Source organism: Orcinus orca, chromosome 11 (genome assembly GCF_937001465.1).
Source record: "Orcinus orca chromosome 11, mOrcOrc1.1, whole genome shotgun sequence".
Taxonomy (NCBI): Eukaryota; Metazoa; Chordata; class Mammalia; order Artiodactyla; family Delphinidae; genus Orcinus; species Orcinus orca.
The window spans coordinates 9,750,930-9,777,148 of record NC_064569.1 but is presented as its reverse complement, the minus strand read 5'-3'; the positions used below and the strand labels follow the sequence as shown (position 1 = coordinate 9,777,148).

At 45.8% G+C, this 26,219-nt stretch overlaps 1 protein-coding gene across 6 annotated transcripts in view; it reads left to right on the top strand.

Moving 5' to 3' along the window:
- The window catches only part of DUSP16 (dual specificity phosphatase 16), an 85,648-nt gene that overhangs the window by 21,465 nt on the left and 37,964 nt on the right, over positions 1-26,219 (top strand). For all 6 annotated transcript variants that reach the window (XM_049693885.1, XM_004281139.4, XM_049693884.1 and 3 more), the window contains 2 exons: positions 17,004-17,594; positions 18,587-18,725. In XM_049693885.1, the coding sequence (XP_049549842.1) occupies positions 17,367-17,594; positions 18,587-18,725 (367 nt within the window). In that variant the 5' untranslated portion in view covers positions 17,004-17,366. The remainder of the gene's footprint in view (positions 1-17,003; positions 17,595-18,586; positions 18,726-26,219) is intronic.

The following is a 26,219-nucleotide window of genomic DNA, read 5'->3' as shown; positions in this document are numbered from 1 at the left end:
ATTTTGGTGTCCGTGCGGGCTCCTGTAATCTATCCCTGTGGTTACTGAGGGATGACTGTAGTCAGAGAAACAATTGTCAGGGAGACGTGGACCAGGCAGTTTTGTCGTTCTCAAGTGGTGTGTAGACTAAAAAGCCTGAGGACCGTGGGTCTAGACAGCTGACTTCTACTGTCTACAGCTATTTAGATGGCCTGGCTCCTGCGAACTTGTGCCTTTTGCCTGCCTTACTGGGCCTTCCAATAGAATGGACTAATTTTAACGAGTTCCTCCTTTGTATTCTTCCTGCTTACACTTTGCAAGAGATGCTGCTGGGCGGAAGTTAAGTCAGTGTAATCTTGTCAGATAACTGTCAGAGTTGTAAGGCGGGTACCTGCCTTTCATTCTTCTCTTTTTTGTGTGTGTATTTGTGTTGGTGGAGGGTACTGTGCGTACCTGGGGTCTGAAGGAAGATGAACCTCCTTCCCCCTCCCCGCCTTCCCCTCTGCTAGGTCAGTGCCACAGTGACAACCAGCAGCCTGTCTGCCTCCTGAAGACGGGTCTGTGTTAGGTGTTGCCTGGCAGGAAACAGCCACCCTTCAAGGACCAGATGCACAGAGGTTGCCTCCAGAATTGGTAGAAGGTTTTGCTGGCTGGTGACGTCCCCGCTTCCTCTGGACTTCCCTTGGCCAGAGGTTGTTTGTGAATACAGGTTGTGTGGCATCCTCGGAGCTGGGGTAGGAGAACATCCAGAGGGACACATGTGTCCCCTCGCCGACCTCCAGACGCCACCCCTGGAAGTCCTCCCTTCTCTTACTCTTGGAGACCTCCCGTCCTGCTGAGCCTGGCAGATGGCCTGGGTACAGATTTTATTTCTATGGTATTGTCTTAAATTGCGTCCTCCTGAGGTACTTGAGCAAAGAGGCTTGCACAGACAGGATGTTCAAAAGCGGTTGTTCAGTGAATGAGCCACGGGGAGACCCACTGTTCGAAGGAGACAGCCTGTGAACGCTTCCCAGTCTAGTTTCTTCTACTGTATGTTAATAAGGTGTATTATGAATAAAAACTCCTGACTTTGGTTGAATGCCACCTTTTTTTTTAAGAAATTGCTGGCAGAACCTTGAGAAGGGTGGGGATATCCTTTGTTTAATATAATATAGATTGTTTGGCTGGAGGCGCAAATCTTGGTTTCTGTCATCAGCTTATTAAATGAAGTTTTACAGGATTGGACTAGAGAGAGGAATTACAAAAGATTGTCTGCCCTTGTAGTGGTAATGGGAAATTCCTGGGCACAGATAGTTAACTTGCATTTGTTTGTACACAGGTGAAAACTGAGCTCTACCTTGTCTCCTCCCAGCCTTTAAAAGCCTTTTTTTAAAGACATCTACCTCTAAAAAACAGTGAAAACAGATTGGAAACTGGGTTGCTTCAACCATAAGCTGTTTGATTAAGCCACAGTGGGGTTCTGTGCTCCAGCATATCCTTGTGGCCTTCTGTTGGGTGTCATAAGTGAATTGTGCTCCTTTATTATTATTGGAATTAGAGAAACTGCGACACTGAGAACTTGCTCCATTACCTGATAATATATCCAGAACCCCAGGCTTCCAGCAGATGTTGTAAAACACATACCTCAAGAAATAGGGCAGATGAGTTACAGCACCGTGTGCATCACCAGATGTCTCCTTTGCTCCCTTTTAAACTCTGCCTTGCAAGTGGCCTGTCATTTGTGACCCTTGGGAGGAGGTAAAGAATCCACCTTTACCTGTTCGGGTAAAAAATACTGATGCCTGGGGCCCACTCGCCAGGGATTCTGATTTGTCGGTCTGGTCTGAGGTACTTCAGGATATTTAAGAGCTCCCCGGGTGACTTCATATGCAGGCAAGGTTCAGAAATACTGTATTAGCCAAAATACTTCCCCATTCATCCTGTGTTATTAGCTTTTTAGTCAATGTTCCAGTTTACAAAGTACCGCTCTTCAACATACTTAACTGTGTTCTCGCAGTGACTCAGTGAAGCAGACCAGCTTCTGCTCCCAGGGTTCCTCAGTCTTCGTGAGTGTTCTGTGAAGGCTTGTCGCCTCATCGCTTGGTCCTCTGCTTTGTTCGTGGCTATTTGTAACCGCGTGGCGGGCTGGCCTTTTGATGAGGCCCCTCCTCTTCACAGCCACACGCATCAGGCGTTTAAAAGGGTGTGTTGTTTTTCATCTTTTGAAATCTGTTGCTTTCTGTGCCTTTCAGGAGCCTATTAAAATTTGCAAAATGTTTGGTTAAGCTCTGTAGGGTTATGGAAAGCCCTGTTCATAGAAACTCTAGTCTCTGTTCCACCACTGACGAATTGTGTGACTTTGGGCAAATACTTCGCATTTTGTAAATGGATATTATTAACCTACCAGAAGGCAGGCACTAGACTAAATGGACGTCCTGCTTCAGCTGTGAGAGTCGGATGGTCTCTGGCTGACTGCCCATTCCTCCATTACTGGCAGTTCCTGTTGCCATTATGTTCAGTTCAAACACAGCTTTCACACCTTTCTGTCCTCCAGGTGAGAGAGACTGAAGATCAGTAGGTCTTGACAACTCATTGAATGTGAACATTGAGAGACCCCGTCGTGTCTTTTTTTTTTTTTAAATAAATTTATTTATTTTTGGCTGCATTGGGTCCTCGTTGCTGCGCGCGGGCTTTCTCGTTGCAGTGAGCGGGGGCTACTCTGTTGCGGTGCGCGGGCTTCTCATTGCGGTGGCTTCTCCTGTTGCGGAGCACGGGCTCTAGGTGCGCGGGCTTCAGTAGTTGTGGCTCGCAGGCTTAGTTGCTCCGCGGCATGTGGGATCTTCCCAGCCCAGGGCTCAAACTCGTGTCCCCTGCATTGGCAGTCGGATTCTTAACCACTGTACCACCAGGGAAGTCCCCCAACTGTGTCTTGAGGGCATTGTTTTTCAAACTTAAAGATGTACTTAAAAATGACCCTAAGAAACTTCTGGAGCATTTGTCAAAAATACAAATTCACAGTCTCCACTCCATACCCTAAGAATGGATCTTCAGGGGTGGGGCCTGGGTGATTATTTTTATCAAGTTCCTAAGTAATTCTTGTGATTAAACAAAAGTGGGAAGTTGCTCTCTAGGGAATTGAATATAGTAGGCACTCAGTAAATGAACACATGTCTATTCTACTAACCCATTTCATTTTTCTTCCTGTAGTTTTACAGATTAAAGTCCACAATCCTAGAATTCAGAAAAACAAACACTATTTGCAGGAGAAAAAACTAAACATTGGCTCTACTGTACTTAGTGCTCTGTGATGCTTACGTGTGTTGATAGCAAATGTGATAGGTTTCTTTTAAACCTATTTGGGAACCTAGGCAGAAGGATGAAACAGTAGAGCTGTACGAACATTATTCTTAGGCTCTATGCCATGGACTACATTTTAGATGAGATGGTGAAATTGGATATTTTGGTTTTTAAGTCAGTGAGTTACTTAATAGACAGTCCTGCGGTCTGCTTTACACTAAGTTCACTTGTGGCAGGCATACTGTATTTGTAATCATTTTGCTTTTAATTTTAATTTTGAATATATGGTCTTTGATACTGAAGGTTACATTTGGAAAAGGAACATTGCCCTGTACTAAGCCGTATATACTTCTATTGCTTTGTCTGGAATGCATTTGCAGGCCGTGTGCCTTGGAGCATGGTTGTCACAGGGATGTGTAATTACATTTTAAAAATCTCTTTAATTTTTTCAGACTACTGAGTCACTGTTGGATAAATCCCATGATTCTGTATTAAAACTTATTTTGGTTAATGATTCCTACAAAATAATTTTTTACTTAGCTAATGCAGAGAATAGGCCCCAGTACCTCGACTTCCAAATCTTCTTTCCTTCTCTGAACAGCATGAGAATGACATGAGTTATGACTGATTAAAACTATATAGTTTTAATTTTCTGTTGCAAAAGTCTTATATACATATACACTCATATATAATGGAAAATTGGGAAATCACTGAAAAATATTCAGTATATAGAAGCAAGTCACCCATAATGCCAACATCGGACTTCACCTCTGCTTTACGTAATTTTGACCTTCTACTATGTCTAATTCTTTTGGTTTCTCGACAGGCCCTGACCAGTAAAACTTGAACTTGTACATGTTGCTCATTCTGCTTGATATCGGTTCATCTGAAGCAAGGACAGAATGGGTATTGAGATACTTTCAGATGATGTCCTCATGGTGGAATAATTTAATAATGAAGTCTCAGCAGCCCTTTGCATGGGCGCTTTCAGCCAGGAAGCGCGCTATTTCATGAAGGTGTTCTGTGCCCGGCGTGCTGCCTTGGATTTTGACCCTCCCAGCCTCTCGGATCTTTCTTTTCCTGTCAGATTTTACAGTCACCCTCCTAGGCAGAGCCCATCCTCAGATCACTAGAACTGTAAAGGTGATAACTGGCTAGTCTCCTTTCTCCTGTTTTCTCCTTTCAATCCCTACAAGGCTCCCAGAGACATTCCTCTGTGATGTTCTCCTGTTCTGCTCCTGAAGCTCGCGGTGGCTTCGACGGCTGTAGACGTCCAGGTGTGTCAGCAGCGGCCCTTCCTACTTCACCAGCTTATCCGTTACTCGCCGAGGCAGTCTGTGCTCTGGCCGGGAAAAGCTGTGCACAGCCCCTCCCTCTGCCTTTGCTCCTGCATTGCCTTCACCTGCAGTTTTCTTCCCTCTTCTCTCTTGCAGTTCATGTCCCTGTTTTCCTTCAGAACGCCGGGAAGCCTTCCTCTCTGAGCTGCTGTACACCTGCCAGCACATTATCATTTTGTGTTTGTCCAAATGTCATTTTTTAAAACTATTTACTCAACCAGTTAACATCAGGGACCTGCCATCTCTTCTGTTTTTCCCACAGTGCCCTGCATTGGTTTAGACATCTGAGTCAATTTAACTTAAACCAATACAGACTTTGGTATTTTTCAGAGAGGGAAAGTGAGGCTTTGGTAGGAAGGGTGTTCCCTGCTGCATGCGGCATGCCGGAACCCAACGGGTGTCACGCCAGAGTTGATGGAGGGAGTTAAGATGACAGAACAACGTATTAAAAAAGAAAAAAAAATAGCAAATAGAAACACCATCCTCTCCAACTTTCATCATAGAGCAAGTGTTTTGTGAGAAATTTCTTTTTTTTTTTTTTTTGGCACTCATGGTTATTTATTTTATTCTGTGGGTTATAATCCATTACTATTTATTTTGCTATTCAAATTGTGCGGGAAATCCTTGTTTAAAAATTAGCCAATAGAGTCACTGGGAGCAGAGCTAAGAGGCCGGCCGTTGTTTAGGTCTCCTCTCTGCCTTTTCTTCTTTCTCTTGGAAGGTCCTCGGGCTGGGGTTTGTGCTCACCCGAGGCTGGGGGTGGAGGAAACAGGCAGGGTGGGCGGGGATGCTGCTGACACAGGTGCCGGCAGGCTCCGGATGAAGACAGCTCTGTCCACACGTGCAGCACTTGCTTCCTGCTTCAGACCCAAGCCCTCCGTTACAAAATAATTCAGATCTTGTTAGTTTCTAAATAATCTGGTGGGAAGACACTGAGCGTCTGTATTGTCTTCCTCTGAGGTTTAGGTAGGGATTTAACTTTTAGTGTCTAGATCATCAGGGCATTTGAGGGCTAGTGAAAATGTAAGATCCCGACGTAATCATCTCTACTCAGTATGACCACGTATGAAATAACCTCACTGGAAAATTTTACCTCTCTCCTCCGAAATAAAAGTTTTTATTCTAAGGTAACAAATAATCAAAAGATTTTAAAGGTTGACAAAACACCTGAATCCACGGAAGTGTGGGTCAAAGCAGTCTGGAGCAGTGATGACTCTTCACTGTAACAGCAACACATGTAGGGCCTTGGCAGTTCCCCCCGAAAAAGAAAATTAATGATTAATGATAAGGGGTAAACCTTAGAAAGGAAGAGGCTCGGTTTTAATACCAAGGAGAGAAATGAAGGTGAATATGAAGGGAGAGAGGGAGTGAGAAAGAAACATCAAGGCATCTGAGCACCGGTCAGGGCACAGAAGTTGCCATTTGGTGATGTGTGTTAGAGCCAAGTTATAGGACAAAGATAGAAGGTGGAAAGGACAGAGCGGAAAAAGTAACTACAGGTGAGGACAGGACACAGTCGGGCTCCCATCTCGGGAGCATCTTGGGCTGCTCTGCCGTCTCCTTCTGTCTTGTGGCGCTATGATTCTTCGGCCCAGGTCCTGGCCCCGTCACCCGCTTTGCCCTGTGGTGCAGCCTCCTGACACCAGTGACTCCCCGGGCCTCAGAAGGGGAAGCGTGAAGACAGATGCAGTGACTTAAATTAGCCCGGGAGCCTGGAGGGAACAGCGATGCTGCTGCTGCCGCTGCCCCTTCCTCTGCCCCTCCTCCGACCTCCCTCCCTTTCTTTCTTCCTTACCTGGTAGCGTAACAGTCCCAGAGGGGAATCCTGCAAATTCTGGGCTGGCAGAGAAGCGGGAGTCATTGTCTTGGAGCAATGGAAATCCTCCACCACAAAGGAAATTGTCTGCTCACCATGCTTTTTGAGGAGCCATCGTCCAGGAGTTACGTTTTAACTTGTCTGTTGGAGGATGCAGACTGACTCCTCAACGTGACTGCCTGATGATCACATCCGCCCTGCTACTCTGTCCTTGTCAGGGCAACTTGCTAAGACCTGAGATGCGCTGACGGCGATCTCATCATATCCTTAGATAATCCTTAGACCTTACGTGATCACAGGTGAGGAAACAACAGGCTGGAGGATGTGACTCTTGCTGTGACAGTTTTGCATCTTCGTAGAGGAGCTGAACTTAGGAACAAGGTCTCCTGAGTCTTGGTCCACAGGTTTTCTTTGTTTTGTTTTGTTTTGTTTAAACAATACACCATAAAACCTCGCTTGTTTCTAAGTTCCTAGGGTTGGTTTTGGCATCAAGGGGAAAAGAAACTGAGCCGGCCTAGGATGGAGGTGGTTGGCACAGAGAGACAGACAGGAGCCTGTGGTGGAGGATTTTGTGATTGTCGAGCTTCGTAGCTGCCGCTTTCACTGTCAGTAGAGCGGAGCAGGGGGCCGGCAGCTACCCCTGGCCTGGCTGGTGTCCCATTTTTGAGGCCCCAGGGTTATTTTTAGCCTCAGGGCCTTGGAAGCAGGTGTGGTCCAGGCTTGAAGGCCACGCCTGGAATCTGTTCAAGTCTTGTGCACGTCTGTTTAGGAGCTGAGGACAGTGACGGGGCCGCTTAGCGACTCTGTGAAAAGAATTTGTGCTTTTCCAGTGAGGAGTAAAAGTCACACGGTGTTTCATTTGCGATGCTTTAGGTAGGTTTGTTTTGGAAACTTTATAAATTGAAATACATTTTAAGAGTGGTAGGGAATATATTAGAAAGCTAGCTACGAGTCCTTTGTATACAGAAAAAAAACCCTTGGGTATTAAAAGAGTTACACCTCAGCGGACCCTTTTTAAAAGTCCAGGTTTATAGCCACAAGTGTGTAATTTAAAATTTAATTTTTCTCACCCCCCCAAACGTTATTGTTATTAAAATAATCCTTTGTAAGTCCTTTTGTGAAGTAGAGGTTCAGCTTTTTACCTTGAGAGTAAACATCAGCTTCCCTATATCGTGTTTGTGGATATTCTTGCTTTGCCCAAACCCACACTTTTTTGTCGTCGTTGTGTGTGTGTGTGTGTATACTTTTTTTTTTTTTTTTTTTTGTCCGTGCCACGCGGCTTGTGGGATCTTAGTTCCCTGACCAGGGATCGAACCTGGGCCCAAGGCAGTGAAAGCACCGAGTCCTAACCGCTGAACTGCCAGGAAATTCCCAGCCCACACTTTTCTTGACAGCGCTGTTCAGGAGGGCTAGAGCCCCCAGGACCCGGGTCTGCGTGGATGTCATGCCCTTTCTCTAACTTTTTTCTGCACTTTCCGATATTATGGGAAAGAAAAGAATATAATAAATGTTACCCTTACCCAAACAAAACTATTATGACATTTTTGAATATATATGTTCGTGTGTTTGTATATATGTGGGTGTTTGAGGTTCTGCTTTACCTACTGTTCTGTACTTTGATTTTACTCTCTTTATATATTATGATTATCTTTCATTATTGGTCATGTTTACTTTGGTCGTAATATCTTTAGTAATTTAGCTCTTTGTCAGGAAAGTACACCTGTTAGATAGTGGAATTTTGCTGTTTGGGGGTAGGTGGGCTAACTGTGGTGCATGGATAAAGATGATAAGTTTATATTAGCATTACCTACCCCCCTGAATACAGTAATCTCTCTTACAAAGACCTTGTGGTAAGGATTCGATACACCTTCTGACAAGGAGAGCTCCTTGAAAGCATTTTTCTTTATTTTAACGTAAACCTCCTTTAAATGATTTCCTTGTTGTATAGCTCTATTCAAGCATGCATCTTGTTCAACATGTCTTTGATGTTTTCCTACATTCTATGTCATAAAGCCAAGATTCTGTTATTAGGTACTACACATTTGTGGAGTTGGAAGAATTGTATTAAATTAGCATTAAAAGGGCTTCCCTGGTGGCGCAGTGGTTGAGAGTCCGCCTGCCGATACAAGGGACACGGGTTCGTGCCCCGGTCCGGGAAGATCCCACATGCCACGGAGCGGCTGGGCCCGTGAGCCATGGCCGCTGAGCCTGCGCGTCCGGAGCCTGTGCTCCACAATGGGGGAGGCCACAACAGTGAGAGGCCCGCGTACAGCAAAAAAAAAAAAAAAAAAAAAAAAAAATTAGCATTAATAGTAATCTTTCTTGTTACAGTGTTTCTTTTTATTTCTTTGCCAAGTAATGCACTAACATAGGAACCACAGCTTCTTCCTTTGTAGTTTTGAGGAAGAAACTATACTAAACTTTCTTGTGTGTTTGTGTGTGTGTGTATATATTTTACGCTTAAGTTAAAGGTTCAAGTGACTAAAACTGCTTCGTTTCCAAAGATATAACCATAGTTCCGAAGGAAGACTGAACACCTGCCACATCTTTTCCTGGCATTTGCCCAATTCAGCATTACCTTGGTCAACATATTCATTGGCCTCAAGCCCTCACATAGAGAACTAGTCTCCCAGGCGTCCACGTAGCCATCTTCCACCTCCCTCATGGGCTTTACTTGACCATCAGAGCAAGGACTTCTCTGACTACTCTGTTTAAAACTTTAACCCCTCCACCTCCGTTCTCCTTCTTCTTTCCCTGCTTAATTTTTTCTCCACGGCACTGATCACCATCTCTCACGCGACACGTTTTGTTGTTGTTGCTGTTTATTGTGCATCTCGTCATTCAGTTAGAAACTCCAGGAGGACAAGAGATTTTGCCTCGTTCGTTTTGGTTGCATTTCCGCAGCAGTGCCTGACACTTATTAGGTGCCCGATAACCATTTGTTAGTTGACTGAATGAGCTGCACTAGGCCTGACAGATGCTCAGGAAAACCAGGATGTACCAATTATTCCCCAGCTAACATTCTGAATCTCTCCTCCCCTGCCTCCAGCCCAGCTTTATTGCAAATATCCTTGCACAACGGGTTCTCCTCAGCTCTCAGACTAAACCGGCCTCTGGCCACATTCCTCTTGCCAGCCACTCCATCCAGGGGTCCTTCATTCCCACCCCCTCAAGACTACTGCTTCTGGGGGTGTAGAGTCCGTCGTTTTCAGGCAGGGTGCCAGGAGGAAGCTTTAAATGCAGAAGGGTAAGTGAGGGAGCCCTGGGGCAGGAGCGTGTCGGGGATGGATAACTGGCGTGGAGGCAGGAAAGAGGAGGCGAGGAGGGGGCAGGGGGTGGAGTGGGGCGGAGAGCTCAGGTGGGTCAGGGAGGCGGAAGCTGGTAGAACAGGTGACCATGAACGGGAGGCTTCCGGTGAGCCAGTTCCAGGAGCGCAGTGCCCTTCCTCAGCAGAAACCTGGGGAAGGCTTCTCCCAGATCTGGACTCTGCCTGGGTCTGTGTCTGCAGCAGAGGCCTTGTATCGGGTCTCTGAAGGATGGCTACTCTTCCAGCCTTTGTCTGTGGACCCTTGAGATGCGTGTAAACAGCCTGAGCCTCTGATAGAGCGGGTTCTTCCTGCAGTGCTGTGAGTTGCTGAGAGACGGTTGTTGGATTTTTCCAGTGCTGACAAATGTTGTCTCCATGCCTAGCTCTGCCTAGACAGTGATTCAAGCAACCTCTATCCCGTCATCGCCACCACTAGTCAGGTTGCGTCCTCTGTGCTGGGGTAAGAAAATATGGCCAAGGCAGGAATAGGTGACTGAGAAGTGCATTAAGCTCGTGTAGCCCTCTTGGCTTTGGTGAGGATGGTTTCGGGGTTTGTTTTTGTTTCTTTATGGCATACGTTTTACCAAATACCAGACCTCAGAACTTCTGTCAGGGTTAACCCGCAGCATGTGAGGCAGAGAAGCGTTAATCAACGTAGGATTAAAATGGTCCGAGTCCAAGATGCTCAAGCTTCCGGACATCATGGCCGCCTTTTTTCCCTTTTGATTTGTTGAGTTTTTTTTTTTTTAATTTATTTATTCATTTATTTATTTTTGGCTGTGTTGGGTCTTCGTTTCTGTGCGAGGGCTTTCTCTAGTTGTGACAAGCGGGGGCTACTCTTCATCGCGGTGCGCGGGCCTCTCACTGTCGCGGCCTCTCTTGCTGCGGAGCACAGGCTCCAGACGCACAGAGCTCAGTATGTTGAGTTTTTCTCTTATTAATAGTCTGTGTGTAAGGCTCTGCTGAAAGCCTGTTTGGTGTATCCTGTTGCCTATTTCTTCAGTTTTACTGGAGGAAAAAAAAAATTTAAGACTGGCTTGTAGTTTAATAGCTAAACTACAAGCCAGTCTTAAACTTCTCACCTGATTATATGCTTTCCATAAATTCTCTGAGAATCTGAACTTGAGCTGAAGCCCAACCAGACAAGGCTCGGTCACTGTCCTCAGCTTTGGGGTCCTTTCCCCTTTCCTGAGAATTCCTTTGAAAAAGGAAGGTTTTAAAATGGAACTGGGGGGTGGGATGGGGGGCAGCCTGTGGGCCCGGATGTGGGCACCGGGGCAGCTGTGCCGGCGACAGCCCCAGAGGGAGAATCGTGTGCGAGAAAGGGCCTCACCTCTTTCCTGGTGGGATAGACCCAGTGCAGTGTGACCTGCCGAGAAGCCAGGATCCTATCTGGGAAGTTGAAAAGAATAACGCCTCATCTGAGAAGAGGAGGGAGACGCTTACCAGTCATTTAAAAACGACCTCAGTCTTTAAAACATTTGCTGTTTGGACACTAGCTTTAAAGGCTACAAGTCAAGTAAAGGCTGCAATCAAAACAGAACACTTTTCCTCTCCGCTGATTACTCTAATGGCAAACACTGGTTCTTGGCCAGTTGAGCTTTATTTCGTTCTTTTAATTAAATTGATCATCAAAATAGTCTTAGACTTAACAGTTCTCCTACATAACTAATTCAGTGGTATTCTTTTTTTTTTTTTTTTTTTTTTTTTGCGGTACGCGGGCCTCTCACTGCTGTGGCCTCTCCCGTTGCAGAGCACAGGCTCCGGACGCGCAGGCTCAGCGGCCATGGCTCACGGGCCTAGCCGCTCCGCGGCATGTGGGATCTTCCCGGACCGGGACACGAACCCCTGTCCCCTGCATCGGCGGGCGGATTCTCAACCACTGCGCCACCAGGGAAGCCCAGTGGTATTCTTTAGTCCATTGATACTCTTGCGAAGTTGGATGTAGAGTGAGTTTGAACAAATAATACTCTCCTAATTTCCATTATAAAGTCATAGATGCATTTCCATAGGTAACCGAATGGAATCTCAAACGTAAGTTACACAGAAAAACTTCAAATATTGTATGTTAGGGTGAAAGGTTCTTACACAGTTTATGTCAGTATTAAATGTTATAAAATAGGAAACGTAAATTGTTTGCTGAAATGTAAAATATACCACAATTGGCCCTTCTTTAGGGGATCTGCCCACGTTGTTCCCTGATGTGTGTATTTTGTTATACTAATATATTGCCTCTGCCTCTCTCCATCTTTTCATAAATAAGGTCTTTTAAATCCTTTATTTCTGAAACTAGGATACTTTGTAAATATTTGTTTAGTGGACCTGGTTAAGGTTACTAGTCTTCGGTATAATAAATACTGACCTTTTTTTAAATTAAATTAAATTTAATTTAATTTTTTATTTTTTTAACATCTTTATTGGAGTATAATTGCTTTACAATGGTGTGTTAGTTTCTGCTTTATAATAAAGTGGATCAGTTATGCATATGTCCCCATATCTCTTCCCTTATTTTTTTTTCTAAATAGAAAACTCTCTTGTATGTATATAGAAGGGTTATGTCACTGTCTTCTGAAGGCTGGCTGCCTCCTAGATTTTCTCGATGGTGGACTAGGGCGTCCCATCACCCTTCTCTTGAGAAGAGTGTCTCTGCTGCCCCAGCCCCATCTCCTGGGTAGCATCGTGGTCCAGGGCTCCCTCAGCACGATCCCCAGGCAGCCCAGAGGGCAGCCCAGGTGGGAGACCTTGAACAGCGCTCTGAGGTCTGCAGGGACGGGGTGGCAGCAGAGTGACGCGGCTGAAGGCCTTGACCTTCAGCGGCCCCATGGCCTCCATACAGGGAGCTTGTGGTGCCGCCCTCTCTTTGGGTGGGAACAGCCCAGGTTGCAGCAGGTTGTCCTTTAAGAGATAAATTTCGTGCTTCCCTGAACATGAGTGTCACATTTTACATTTCTCTTGAGTCAGAGTAGCTCCAGAGGATACTCTCCCATTAGGATGCCATAAAGCAGCTTGCTGACCCTTCAAGCACATTGTCATGAATTACTCCTCAGCCTTTTGGTCCTCAGGTAAACAGCCGATTGGGTGTAATGCTAGAGGAAAGGGGGAGCTCTCTCTTTTTTTTTTTTAACATCTTTATTGGAGTAGGATTGCTTTACAATGGTGTGTTAGTTTCTGCTTTATAACAAAGTGAATCAGCTATACATATACATATATCCGATATCTCTTCCCTCTTGTGTCTCCCTCCCTCCCATCTTCCCTATCCCACCCCTCTAGGTGGTCACAAAGCACCGAGCTGATCTCCCTGTGCTATGCGGCTGCTTCCCGCTAGCTATCTACCTTACGTTTGGTAGTGTATATATATCAGTGCCACTCTCTCACTTCGTCACAGCTTACCCTTCCCCCTCCCCATGTCCTCAAGTCCATTGTCTAGTAGGTCCGTGTCTTTATTCCTGTCCTGCCCCTAGGTTCTTCAGAACCTTTTTTTTTTTTTTTTAGATTCCATATATATGTGTTAGCATACGGTATTTGTTTTGCCCTTTCTGACTTACTTCACTCTGTATGACAGACTCTAGGTCCCTCCACCTCACTACAGGTAACTTAGTTTTGTTTCTCTTTATGGCTGAGTAATATTCCATGGTATACATGTGCCACATCTTCTTTATCCATTCATCTGTCAGTGGACACTTAGGTTGCTTCCACGCCCTGGCTATTGTAAATAGAGCTGCAGTGAACATTGTGGTACATGACCCTTTTTGAATTATGGTTGGGAGTTGTCTTTTAAGGTTAAGTATTTCTACACGTTTTATTTAGATTTCTAAAAGTGCATGTATGGGAGACCCATGGATATATAGGTTGTATTACATTCTAATTAAATTTGGAAAAGAATCAAATTGAAGTATTTTAAGTGAAAGAAAAAGCAAGATGTGTAACAGCGCTGTGTATCCGGTTGGACAGAGAAGGAAAAGGAAGAGAATATATAGTGTTTTATTCTATTTTCATTTTAAAAAATCTTTGGAAGAAATCAGAAGAAACTATTAACAGTGTTTACCAGTTAGAGGGCCAGGGAGGACCTGGGCAGGCGGAGGACAAGGGCGGGAGAAGGATTTTCAATGTGCTCATTTTTTTCACTTAAATGTATTTGTTGGACTTTGAATATAATGGCAGTTTTAACAGCTTTATTGAAATATAGTGGACAAACATTGGATGGATAAAGTATACGTATTCATAGTGTGTATACAGTTTTCTATTTTTTATTTTTTTTGAGCCATGTGACTATACTCTGTATTAAAAATAGAAAGAAATTAATTAAAACTTTTAAAATTGTCTAAGAAAATAGGTAACTAGCAAAGCTGGCCTGCCCTGGGCTTTGCTATATGCACTTGGGCCCCCGTGTTCCATCTAAAAATTTGTATGCCTTCTGACTTCTTGAAGAGATTTTGGGGTAAGATGAGCTTGTTGGGGTGCCAACTATCAAATATTCTCCTGTCATCTCTTAAATCTTACTTGATGCAAGAGATTCCGAGAACAAAACTATCACAGATGCGTCCCTGATCTCAGCGTGTTGACCTTCTTCGGAAAGAACAGTGAATGGAGAGAAATTTCTAAATTAGAGCTGTAGCCTGGGATGCGGTCTTCCCCAGAATTCTGTAGCTGCAAGTGAACGAGGTTTAAGGCTGTTGTTACCTCACCTTCCACAGCCCCTTGGCAGCCTCGGCCTCCTCTGTAGTCACCTGGGACCTCAGAACATCAGATGTTGCGCATGAAGGTGCTGTCAGAGGGCTCCAGCTGGCCGCAGGACAATGTGAAAGGTGTAACTTTATCCCCAGTTCACCTTCACTGTTTTGTTTCAGCTACATCCTCATGTCAGGGTCACTTTGACCAGACCTCTTCTTGGTCAGGGAAAGGGTCTTTTTCTATCCGGAACGACCGACTCTGGTTCTCTGGGGAGGAATGACCGTTTTCTTCCCGGTGAACCTGTTGGCCGCAGCCTGCCTTGGGTTTCAGTGATCTGGGCTTCTGAGAGTTGGCTGGAGGGAAGCAAAGATGAGAACTTTCTCACTCAGCTTTTGCATGTTTGCCGTCCTCTCCCTCCCTTTGTCCCTCGATCTGCTAACCCAGATAACTGCTTTGTCCTGCCCGGTTTGCACCACTGAGAGGAGCCAATGGGGCCCAGAGACTCAGGCCATTGTTGGCATCCACTTGCTCCCGTTCTCAGGTTTCCACTTTCTGCGCTGCCCGGGCTCCCGCGTGGACAAGTCACGTCACTCTGTCTCAGCGCAGCTTCATTGTGGGGACAGGTTCTTAGGAAAACAGGGTAACCTGGGAGTGGGAGCCCCGGTGAGGGAGTCAGGCCATCCGAGCCCAGGACCTTGCGTGGCTGTGAACCGTGTCACCGGGCAGTCAGGACTTGAGTCAGAAATACCCTGGGTAGGTGCTGTGCGAATGTGCATTGGTTGATTGAGTAGGACAAATTCTCTGCTCTGGTTTCTTCAGTCGAAGGTAGAGATGACTTTTGTGCTTCATTGCCATTAAGCTGTACTAAAAATAATACATCCGTATAATGAAGATACGAAATGGACAAATAATGTATTATGTGGAGCTGATTCGTGAGACGTGAGGCTAGACGTGATGGCTTCTCAGGTGCCTTCTAACGCCGTGGATGTCTGGCTCCGTGAGAAGCGGCACAGCCTGGCTGAAGCCGGACTGTAGCAGGATGGAATTGCCCCGTCTTTATCTGCTGAGGGATGCCTTTCAGATTCCAGATGCAAGGCAGCTCTGTTCACCATTGGCATCTTTACAGCATTTTTCCTCCTTTCTCTGTGTGATGACTAGTTGCTTTCTGACTTACTCTCTTTAGATAACTGACATAATTTCATCCTCAAAACAAACTTTGTGAGGAGACAAGGCCAATACTATATGTACCTTTTAGAGATGAGGAAAGTGTGGTCAGAGAGGCTAATATGGTTTGTCCGAAGTTACGTAACAAGTAAAGGGCGAGGCCACTCCTCTCTCTATCCTGTCCACTCCTACTTCTCCATGCTTCAGCTTCTAATTTCTAAGTCTGAAATTAGGAAACAGGACCCCATGATGTTTGAGGGGGTCTATCATCCTAATCCAAAATCAGTTAATCACATATGAATTATTCAGTATCTTAAATCATTTTTGGAACAAGGAGGATTTTACTAACTTGTAACAGTGTAAATTGAATATCTTATGTGCAGAACACTGTGGAAGGAAGAAATACAGTACAAAACGTCTGCCATCAGGTAGTTTAACCTCCAGAAGTCGAATGCCGACAGTGGACGTCTAGTTTTATGTAGTAGGGCATTTCCTATAAGCAGAGATGGACCGGGGAGATCGGAACGTGAGAATATTGAAGGTCCGGGTGCGGGCTTAAGCTCTGGGCACAAAACTCCGACTAGCGTTAACTAGGAAATAGTCTATCTTAGGAGTCTGGCAAGAATAAGTAAGCATCAGGTCCAGTATTAAGGGCTCTCGTATGCCTGGGTTGCTGACCTAGAGTCCAAGGTCAAGGTGTGAGATTTTCTGAGGCTGGGAATCAGGGAGTCTCTTAAAAATGAGGTACAAGAAAAAGCGAACTGGAAGCGGAGGACCGGCCAGGATCTTAGCTGTGAGTCGGCCTGGGGCGGAGTGGATGCCTCACAGGCCCCCAGCAGCTAGTTCAGCACTTGGTGTGACAAGTACATCAGTCATTGCCCCTCCTCTTCCTTAAGAGGCAGCCGAAATTTACAGAACCTCCCATTTTCCTGCCTCCTCTTCCTGAGGGTAGTTTCAAGGAATGCTCACAGCACACACACTCCATTTATCATAGTAATTCTCAAGCCATCAGGAAAGGTTTTTATGTCCTGACAACGTCAGATTGCTAACCTGATCTTAGGTGGTTGTTTTTTGTGCTATTTTCAAGAAATAAGCAAATAAAAGCTGGAATAAAAATGCTTGGACTGGCTTTTTACAGCTCTTTTCATTTCATACTGTAAGTCAAGTAGTTCTGGGCCCCCAGGTGATTATATATAATTCATGACTCTGTCTTGTTTTGTCATCTTTGAGTTTTTATATTTTGCGGTGAAAGCGAATCATCATTAGTACGTTTCCTGAAGCCATACCTACTTGTCCTTTTTGTTTGTTTGTTCAAATGAAACAGTGCATCAAGTATGGAATTAGATTAATGGGGTAAATATTATGAATCATACACTCCCTCTAATCCGATGCTCTTTCTTTTTCTGACCCCCGTGTTTTGTTTTCCGTCTGTCATTCTCTCTCCATGTAGGCTTTTCAGCCCCATGTAAAGCTGTTGGCGCGAGGGAACAGAGGTAAAGAATGATGTAATGCACTGGCTGCCCCAAAGCATCTTTTGTTGGAATGGTTATTCCAGTCATCTCTTTATGAATCAAGTGTGAGGGGCTGCTTTGTGGCAGGAGGCCTCTGCGAGAGCACATCAACGGGAAAGAGAAAGAGACATTCACTTGGAGGGCTCTTGCTGAAAATGGGTTTAACTCTCCTCTTGCCAGTCGCCACCAGCCTGACCTCATACATTTCAGTACAATGGAGTGGCTGAGCCTTTGAGCACACCACCATTACATCATCGTGGCAAATTAAAGGAGGAGGTGGGAAAAGAGGACTTATTGTTGTCATGGCCCATGAGATGACTGGAACTCAAATTGTTACTGAGAGGTTGGTGGCTCTGCTGGAAAGTGGAACGGAAAAAGTGCTGCTAATTGATAGCCGGCCATTTGTGGAATACAATACGTCCCACATTTTGGAAGCCATTAATATCAACTGCTCCAAGCTTATGAAGCGAAGGTTGCAACAGGACAAAGTGTTAATTACAGAGCTCATCCAGCACTCAGCCAAACACAAGGTACACGCTTGCTTGTTTTTTCCTTTTTAGACTAAATGGGCCTGCTGAGTGGGGAATCATTTTAAATGAAGCCTCATTTTTAAGGGGAGAAAGTAATTTGAGGAAGTTTGGGTTGCTTTTTCTAAACGTTGATACCTTATGACGCCTCAGAATAATTCACTAATTGTAGACACTGTCACACCTCAGGATGTTTCTAAGCTACACAGAAAGCGTAACTTGTTTATATTTGATCCAGTGCTCTGTTTCCCTATTAATGCTAAAAATTGTTTTATTAATTTAACACAAATAAAAAGTTATGTCTAATACAGTATATTATAATACTCAATTGTTAGCAATTATATAATAGTATATAATATTGTCTGTATATTATTAATAACTAATACATGGTTTTATGTTGTTTACAAATGTACTGAAAGGAAATCGTTCTTTTCAAGTGCCTTGACGAGAAAGTAGAAACGAATTATATTACAAGTGTTTTTTGTTTGTGGGAAGTTAAGGTAATGGTCAGAATTTAAGGATCTTCAAGGAGAGTTTTTCTTAGGATGCCAGACTGTCAGCTTTGTGGTAGGTAAGGCTGTTTGTTTTGTTCAGGAATAAAAATGAGTTCGTGCTTTAATCTTACGAAAAGCTGGTTTGTTACCGAGTAGAAACCATTTTAAATGTTTCTTTAGTTCGGGGGATCGGGATCGTTACGTTTATTTTGCGTATTATTTTGTTGTACATGTTTTTACCCTGTTATCGTGTTAAGGATTTAAAACTAAGGAGTTTTGAGCACATTTGCACAGAAATAGCATCAAGTTTGCCTTGCAAATGTTGATTTTTGCAAACATTTAAACCGTGCGCATGCTTGGCTTATCCAGTACATTTGACCACATCTCATTTTTATTCAGATTATTAAGGAAAACAGGAAGCAGTTACTTGCTTCAGCAGCAGAGGTGTATGGGATTATTTTCCTCGCTTTCCTCCCTGACAGCCTCACGTTTGCATTTTAGGTCGACGTTGATTGCAGTCAGAAGGTTGTAGTTTACGATCAAAGCTCCCAAGATGTGGCCTCTCTGGCCTCAGACTGTTTTCTCACTGTACTCCTGGGTAAACTGGAGAAGAGCTTCAGCTCTGTTCACCTGCTAGCAGGTAAGGCTTGTGGTACAACTGTGAGCACTCGCAACCTCCTTGAGCCTGTGAGTAAGCAGGGTTCCACAACGAGCTCGAAGTACGCTAGGTGGACGCAACTTTGAGGTCACTGTGTAAAATGACTTATTTATAGCTTCTGATTGACGTAACTATTCTAGTTAACCTGAATGCTGTTGTTCTTCCCCATTGGTCAGTGTATTTCTGATTTAGCTCAAATGCCTCTTCATCGGGTATTTATTAGCCAGAAGTGCCGTGTAGGTCTGTGCGCCCGTGTAGATCTACGAACACCGAATGCTCTGCATTTCAGCTCGCTCTCAGTGCCCACCCCCAAGGAGAGGACCCGCCCAGCACTCAGTGTGAACCCCTGTTAAACATTTTTGGTTGAAGTGGACTCCAGCAATAAGATCACCCATCCTGGACGTTATGTACAATGAGATAGAAAGAGAATGTGTGCGGAATACTTCTTCCAATAATTAGAGGGAAAATTTTAAAACTAACTTACGTATTTTTGTTTTGTTTTCACAACTGAAAAAAGTCTCAACTTGCAAATGCTAAGCAACCAGCTGACTTTGTAAAGCGCACGGAAAGGACTAACTATTTTATATCTGCCCTAAAGGAGGGTGGTGTGGGAGTTCCATCTCATCAAATTCCAAAGCAGACTGTTCATCCTTTGCTTTCCCTGTTTGGCAGACAGCACCGAAGCCCTTTCACTCACTCTGGCTCCCAGAGCAGGGAATACAGTTTGACAATGCGCAGTAACCTTTACCACAAAGCCGCTGTGTCCAGCAGATTCTGCCACAGTGATCGGCAAGATCACTTTTAAAAATCTGATCTAAGAAAAACAAAATATTGACAGATATTGTCACTTTCGCACCTTTCGTCTTTTGTTGCAGGGAGAGTCCGGTGAGCTTGATGTTACTGGCAACTGATGGTTAGACTGTGGACATTTCAGTTGGAAGAGAATAGGCTGAATCAGTTGTTGGTTTGTTACCATATTTAAACTCCCTGAAGGTTTCAATGAGACTTCTGTGTCTTCATTTCTCCCTCGTCAGCTTTTGCTCCCGGTTTCAAAGAGTAAAGCATCGTTACCTGTCACTTTCAGGTCGTCTGTTGGCACACGTTTCATCTATGCTGCAATTCTGTCCTAAAGTGAAGCCAGCTTGGTCTCAGAACGGAGCTCTCAGAACTCTGTAATGGAGAATTATAGCATTAGGTTCTGTGTCTCTTGGTAGGCATGGTCTTTCACTGGGAGTGTAAGTGTGTTAAACCTGACGACTGTTATTAGAGTCCCACTCACCTCGGTTGCTGAGTTTAGGAACGCAGTCAGGCTTCCTGGAGCCTGACTTTACCTTGGAACCCTATCGACGGAACCAGGGTTTTTCTTAAAGAGGGTGCACCCAGAGGGAAGGCGATTATCCCTCTTTGCTCTTGTGTGAGACGCTTTTCTCTACGGGGGCTCTGACCCGACGGCTTGGCCAGGCGGACGCTCCCGGAGGAATGAGCTCATGTCGAGTTTTAGTTACTCAAGTCATCTCTCCTCTTTCCCGAGGAGCTCTCCCTTGTTATGTGGAAGGTTCCTTCCAGCCATGTGCGGCTTTGGGAGGGGTGGTCACTGGGCAGTAAGGAAGGAAAAGGACTCATTCTGACCCTCGAGATCAGCCCTAGGGATACGTGGGATGGTGCTGGTCAGAACCCCTGGCATCCCCACTTTGTACCGGAAATGGGTCCTAGGCCTAAAGGAAAGCCCATCAAGGCAGCTCCGAGACCACATACGTGTATTCACAGCTCCGTCTCGTCATCCACACCCCAGAATCCTGTATTTCTTTCAGCTTAGAAGGTGGCTTCAAGGACTGAATGCCCTTGTTTGGGAGTTTCTGAGCAGCGAGATTTCTTAGGACACCTCAGAGAGGGTTCCGGACGATTAAAAGCCTCTCGGCCATCCCAAAGCTTCTGACCGGTTGGAAATTCCCTTGGTTAGTGAGCCTGTTCCTCAGAGTGGACAGAAAAGAGAGTTAGTAGAAGAAAACGAGTGCTGGGGAAGGCGTGACCATCAGTTCTCGGCAGTGTTTTTTTTTTTGTTTTGTGCTTTCGTTTTTTTGGTTTTTGCCAAGTTCCAGCAGCTGCTCTAGAGGACGTCCCAGGGATGTGGGGTAGAAGGACATATCAACACGTGTTTCTTAAATATTTTGCTTCGGGGAAAATAACTGACCTTGGAAAAGCATGCTAGCGTCCCACAGGTGCTACGGGAAATGACAGGGTTGCTGGAGACAAGTTTCACTACAAGCTGCCCCTGATGCTTTCAGCAGTTACAGATGCTTGTCGGCCCTGGGGTGGGGGTGTGTGTGATAATAGAAAGACAAAGTGGTTTCTTGGAGTGATTTCTCCATTACTTTAGAGCTTTCAGTTACTTTGAGATTGACAGGAAGAAAGTATTAGATACGTCAGATGGTTTTTTTATGGTCATTATATCAGTATATGGAATGAAGAATTGTGGCCCGAATTTCATTCACCTTCTCAGGGCCACCTTACCTAGGGAGCAGTGACTCTGGAGAAGGGGAAGAAGAGGACCTCCCCGAGGAACTGATAGAGGAAGCATCTTAATAAGCCCTTTTCCTCAAGCAAGAGGAGACCCGGACTGACCTGTGGGACCTAGTGACGTGGACGTTAACAACGAAGACTCCGTTTCGGGAGAGGGTTGGACTCGGGGAAGCTGCACTGGAGCTCAGTGGGCTCAGTTCTTCCCTGTGGAGCAGCAGGTTCTGCTCTGGGACAGGCTAGCCTGGTAACCTTCAGCTTCTGCCGGGGAAGGGGGTCCTGTTAAGCCACTTTGACAGCTGGTTATCAGTGAGACCGGGGTCCCAAGCCTTCCAGTCCTGAAACTTAGAACCTGGGTCTGCAGTGGACTCGGCCTGTACTGGCCACATCTGCGGGCCCTACTCAGCCAGCGATCTTGACCCCTGACTGATCAACTTTCCCTCTTTTTAAGCCCAGCCAGTATTCTAAACCAAGTGATTAATATTTGATAGCCGTATGCCACATGCGAGTCTTCGATCAGTATCTTAAAATCTTAGTTAAACTTATGTTGTCATGTATCTTCTTCATTCGTTAGCTTAACCCCCCTCCTGGGTTCTCTGTTTTCAAGCCGAGGACTGTGTCTTGTTCATCCCTGTGTTCCCCACAAGGCCTAGCACTTCTTCAGTTTTCAATGGATATCTGAAATATAAACGAGCTTACGTGTAGGTTTATACCATTTGTGTTTCATATGACTTATTTTATTCATTTAGTTTAATTTGTAAGTGATTAAACAGCGATGAAACTAATCTGAAAGTGTAGCGAAAACGAGGATATTTTGACATAAATGATTTGCAAGTTGTCTTCGTTCAGGTAGAGCAAAAATATAGCTTCTATGGGAAAAGTATCTAATACGGAAATGTTTCCATCTATTTAAGCAGATTTCAACATGATTTTAAGATCTAATAAATACGCTAGTACAGGGAATCCCCCGGCGGCCCAGTGGTTAGGACTCCGAGTTCTCACTGCTGAGGGCCTGGGTTCAATCCCTGGTCGGGGAACTGAGATCCCACGAGCCACGTGGTGTGGCCAAAAAACAAAACAAAACTCTAGTACAATTAAACAGGGCTTAAACCCTGAGCTTTGATGAGGAGCTACGAGCTCGAGAAAACCTAGTGCCACTCATAGGAGGATACAAGCCCTTGAATCCGTAAGAATTGAGAACAGTTGAAATCATTTTTTTCGTACTTTAGAAGTAAATTGAGGGACCTCCCTGATGGCGCAGTAGATAGGAATCCACCTGCCAGTGCAGAGGACACGGCTTAAAGCCCTGGTCCGGGAAGATCCCACACACCGTGGAGCAACTAAGCCCGTGCGCCACAACTACTGAGCCCGGGTGCCACAACTACTGAAGCTTGCGCGCCTAGAGCCCACGCTTTGCAGTAAGAGAAGCCACCGCAATGAGAAGCCCGCGCACCGCAGTGAAGAGCAGCCCCCGCTCGCTGCAACTAGGGGATGCCCACGTGCAGAAACCAAGACCCAACGCAGCCAAAAACAAATAAATAAATTTATTTAAAAAAAAATTAAATTGCTTATCCTGCTTAGCCATTAATGAGTCTCCCAGTAGTCTCCCAATAACCAAGCCAGATTAGACCATAGCATTGTTTCACCCCCAGGGGATTAAAGGGTTTTACTATGAGTTGTAGCCTCATCTTAGCCAAAAAGAACGAACTTGGATCCCTTTGGAAAGTTGTCCCTCATCGTTGATGGATATAAACAGTTGCCAACCTTGACTCATTGATCAACTTTTTTGGTCTTGTTAACCTTCAGAAAACTAGTTCTCTCTCAAAGATAATCTTGTTTCTTGGCCTTTGTTCATTATATTACTTTATTTTACTTGCCTTTGTCTATTATCAGTATATTTCTAAGGGTGCCAGATTGAAAACAAATATATTAGAAAAAAAGAAAAACCCCCGAATCTAGACTGTTTTTGCGTGTGCTGACACAGAGAAAACAGAATAAGTGGGTTCATTTAGTAGAAACAAAGATTGCTGTTCTATTATTTTCTTCTCTTTCCTCGCTGTTGTAACTCTGAGTAAAAGCAAAAGGGACCCACGAAAGTTTGCTAACTCTGCAGCACTCATTTCTACCCTGTGTTGAGGCACAGGATTGCCCTGCAGCACAAAACCCTAACGGAATCACAGACCTCAGCCCTTTCATTTACAGACGAGGAAAATGACAGAGCCCTTGCGTGACTCTCCCCAGCTCTCACTCTTCTCACTGTGTGCCCAGGCCCCTGTCTGCAGTAATTCCTGAGTCGTCTGGAATTCCCTCAGGAGGCTAGACTGAGAATCAGGGGTGCCCACTTCAGATCAGGCCTGTGCTTTTGTGGTAGCTCTCTCTCAGCCTCTTTTTTTTAACATCTTTATTGGGGTATAATTGCTTTACAATGGTGTGTTAGTTTCTGCTTTATCTCTCAGCCTCTTTGTGGACTGCAGAGTCATATTCTTACTTCACATTTTATGGGAGAAGCAACGTATGAAAACAGACTGTATATAAAATTTTTAAGCATTAAATTTTTTCAGCTGGGGGGAATCATCAAATAAAAGTCTACTCTGTCCTGAGCTGAAATACCACTCCGGATAATGATGGAAGATACCATTGGGGTTAGTGTCAGGCGCAGTGCTGAGGGCTCTTAGAAACATTTTGTCTCCAAACACAGCTAAGGTCTTAGATTAATGTCTGCTGTGGCTAAAGGCCAAATACGTATTTCTTTGTTTTGAGTTAGAGCTGCTACTGTAGTTAGAGCTAGGAGTGAATAAAAATGTATTTGACTCTTGACACATTTTCAGTTTAACAGGAATCTAGATTCAGTCAGCAGTTCTGTGTGGTAAATGTGCAGCTTTGCTTCAGTGGAGCCAGTTACCTTCCTAATGCAAGTAGGGCAGAACCCGGTCCTCCCGCTCACAGATTTGCTGTGCGCGCCGTTGTCATCATCCGTTCTCTTATCCAGTGTGGCGTTTCTTCTGTCCTTGTGTCTAGAGAAGGGAAATCTTCAATCCTCCCATTTCAGATCCTGTAGTAGCTGGTAAAAGAGATTGACGTTAATGGATTCCAGTCAAAGTACTGCAGTTATTCAGGAATTGGCTCTTCTTGTGTTTAAAGAGCTGCGGTGAGAGCCACTGAAAACAGACTAAAAATAGGTACCGTTTCACCCACTGGCTGCCGTGTAGTTGCTGGCTCTACTTCTCAGTTTGCATGAGGTTATCTAAACTGGCCCGTCTTTTCTCCAGTTCTTACCTGCCTGTGTGGTAACAAGCCAGCCCTGTCACTCCGCAGCTACCGGTGGCTAAGACATCATGCCTGAGGCTGTGTCTGTTTAACAAATGGACTGCAGACCAGGCTCGAGACAGTCCCTCACCCTGACATGTGGCACAAGCTACACAGAAGCACCCTGGGTGACAGTGGTGACATCAGTCTTCCCCTGCCCTGGTCATGTCATTTGTGTCCTGTCCATTCAGCTGGCCTCACTCACAGTGTTCGAGGGCTCCCTTGGGTGGGCCCCGGGGTGGGCCTGGGGGATAGGGTACTGGAAGAGTGCACATCTTGCCCCTGCCCTGGAGACCCCTCGGTTAATTTGGGGCAGCACGTCTGGAGCGGTGAAATAGAAGCAGATGACAGTGCGTCGAGTGATAAGGGGTGACTCGGTGTTGACTGCAGGAGTTGGGGCAGGTTTGAGGGCGGCGGTGGAATTTTAATCGAACCTTGAAAAATGAGTAAGATTTGGGTGGGGAGGGTCCTCTGTGGACTGACATCATTAAAAATGGCAGGAGTGAACACAGATTCTAGGAGGCAGCCAGGAGACTGAGTGGACTTTTTGTGACGGGAGGAAGGGGAATTGAGAGGAAGTGCAGTCAGGCTGTGCGGGCCCTTCAGCCTGGCAGGACGAGTCTGTGCTTTGCTGGGCTGGCCTGGGGAGCCTTTGGAGGCTCGGTGACACCTGTCACCTCTTGGCCACCAGACCTTTCTTCTGGCCTCCCTGCGCTATGCTTCCAACTCAGGCCCACATCAGCCCCTCAGACCTGCCCCGGGACCCTCCTCCCTGCTCTCTCACCCTGTCTTGCTGCCTCTCTGCCCTTTCCTCGCACCCTCGCCAACGTTACGTCTCCCTTTGATATTTTCAGCGTAACTGTGATTATATCACTCCCCAGCCTAGTCTGCATCAGTGCTCTTAGGGAAAATTCCAGAATCCTTCCCCGACTCCGAAGCCCTGCAGTGACGGCTCCTGCCTGCCTCTGTGCCCTCATCTCGTGCCCCTCTCCGTCCTCAGGTTGGGGTGTGTGTGTGTGTGTGTGTGTGTGTGCGTGCGTGCGTGCGTGCGTGCGTGCGTGTGTGTGTGTGTGATTTTAGCACTTTAGCCTCAGGTGACCGAGACCTGAAGCCCAGAGGCACCCTCCTCCTCCTCCAAGTGTCCCCCTCTTCCCATGTACCTGGGTGTCTCCTGCTGGATTCACGGTGGCCGTCAAGCCCCCCCTGGCTCCCAGGCAGAGTTGGGTGTCCTCTTGTCCCACGCACTCCTTTGGCCACCCACCATAATTAGCCAACTATTCATCTAATTATTTGGTTGAAGTTTGTCCCACTGAACTGTCAATTCCAGAGAGGACCTCTGTCGTGGTCACGGCTGTCCCATCAGCCAGCGCCGTGTCCGGCTCGCAGCAGCGCCCACGGCACGGCTCTGCACCCTCCTGTGGGTGCCAGTGGTCTCCAGGGTTGTTTGGCTGACAAACAGCGACCCTTTCCTTCCCGCTGCTCCGCCACATCTGCTGGGAGGCGGTGCGCTTGGCCCCGGAGGAGGACGGCTGCCAGAGTGGACACACCCCAGGGGGTCTCTGGAGGGCCTGCTCGTGGTGGATTAGGAAGCCTGAGCTTCACGGGAAAAGGCCCAAGAAGTGAGCTGTGTGGTGACCCGTGCGCAGTTCACAC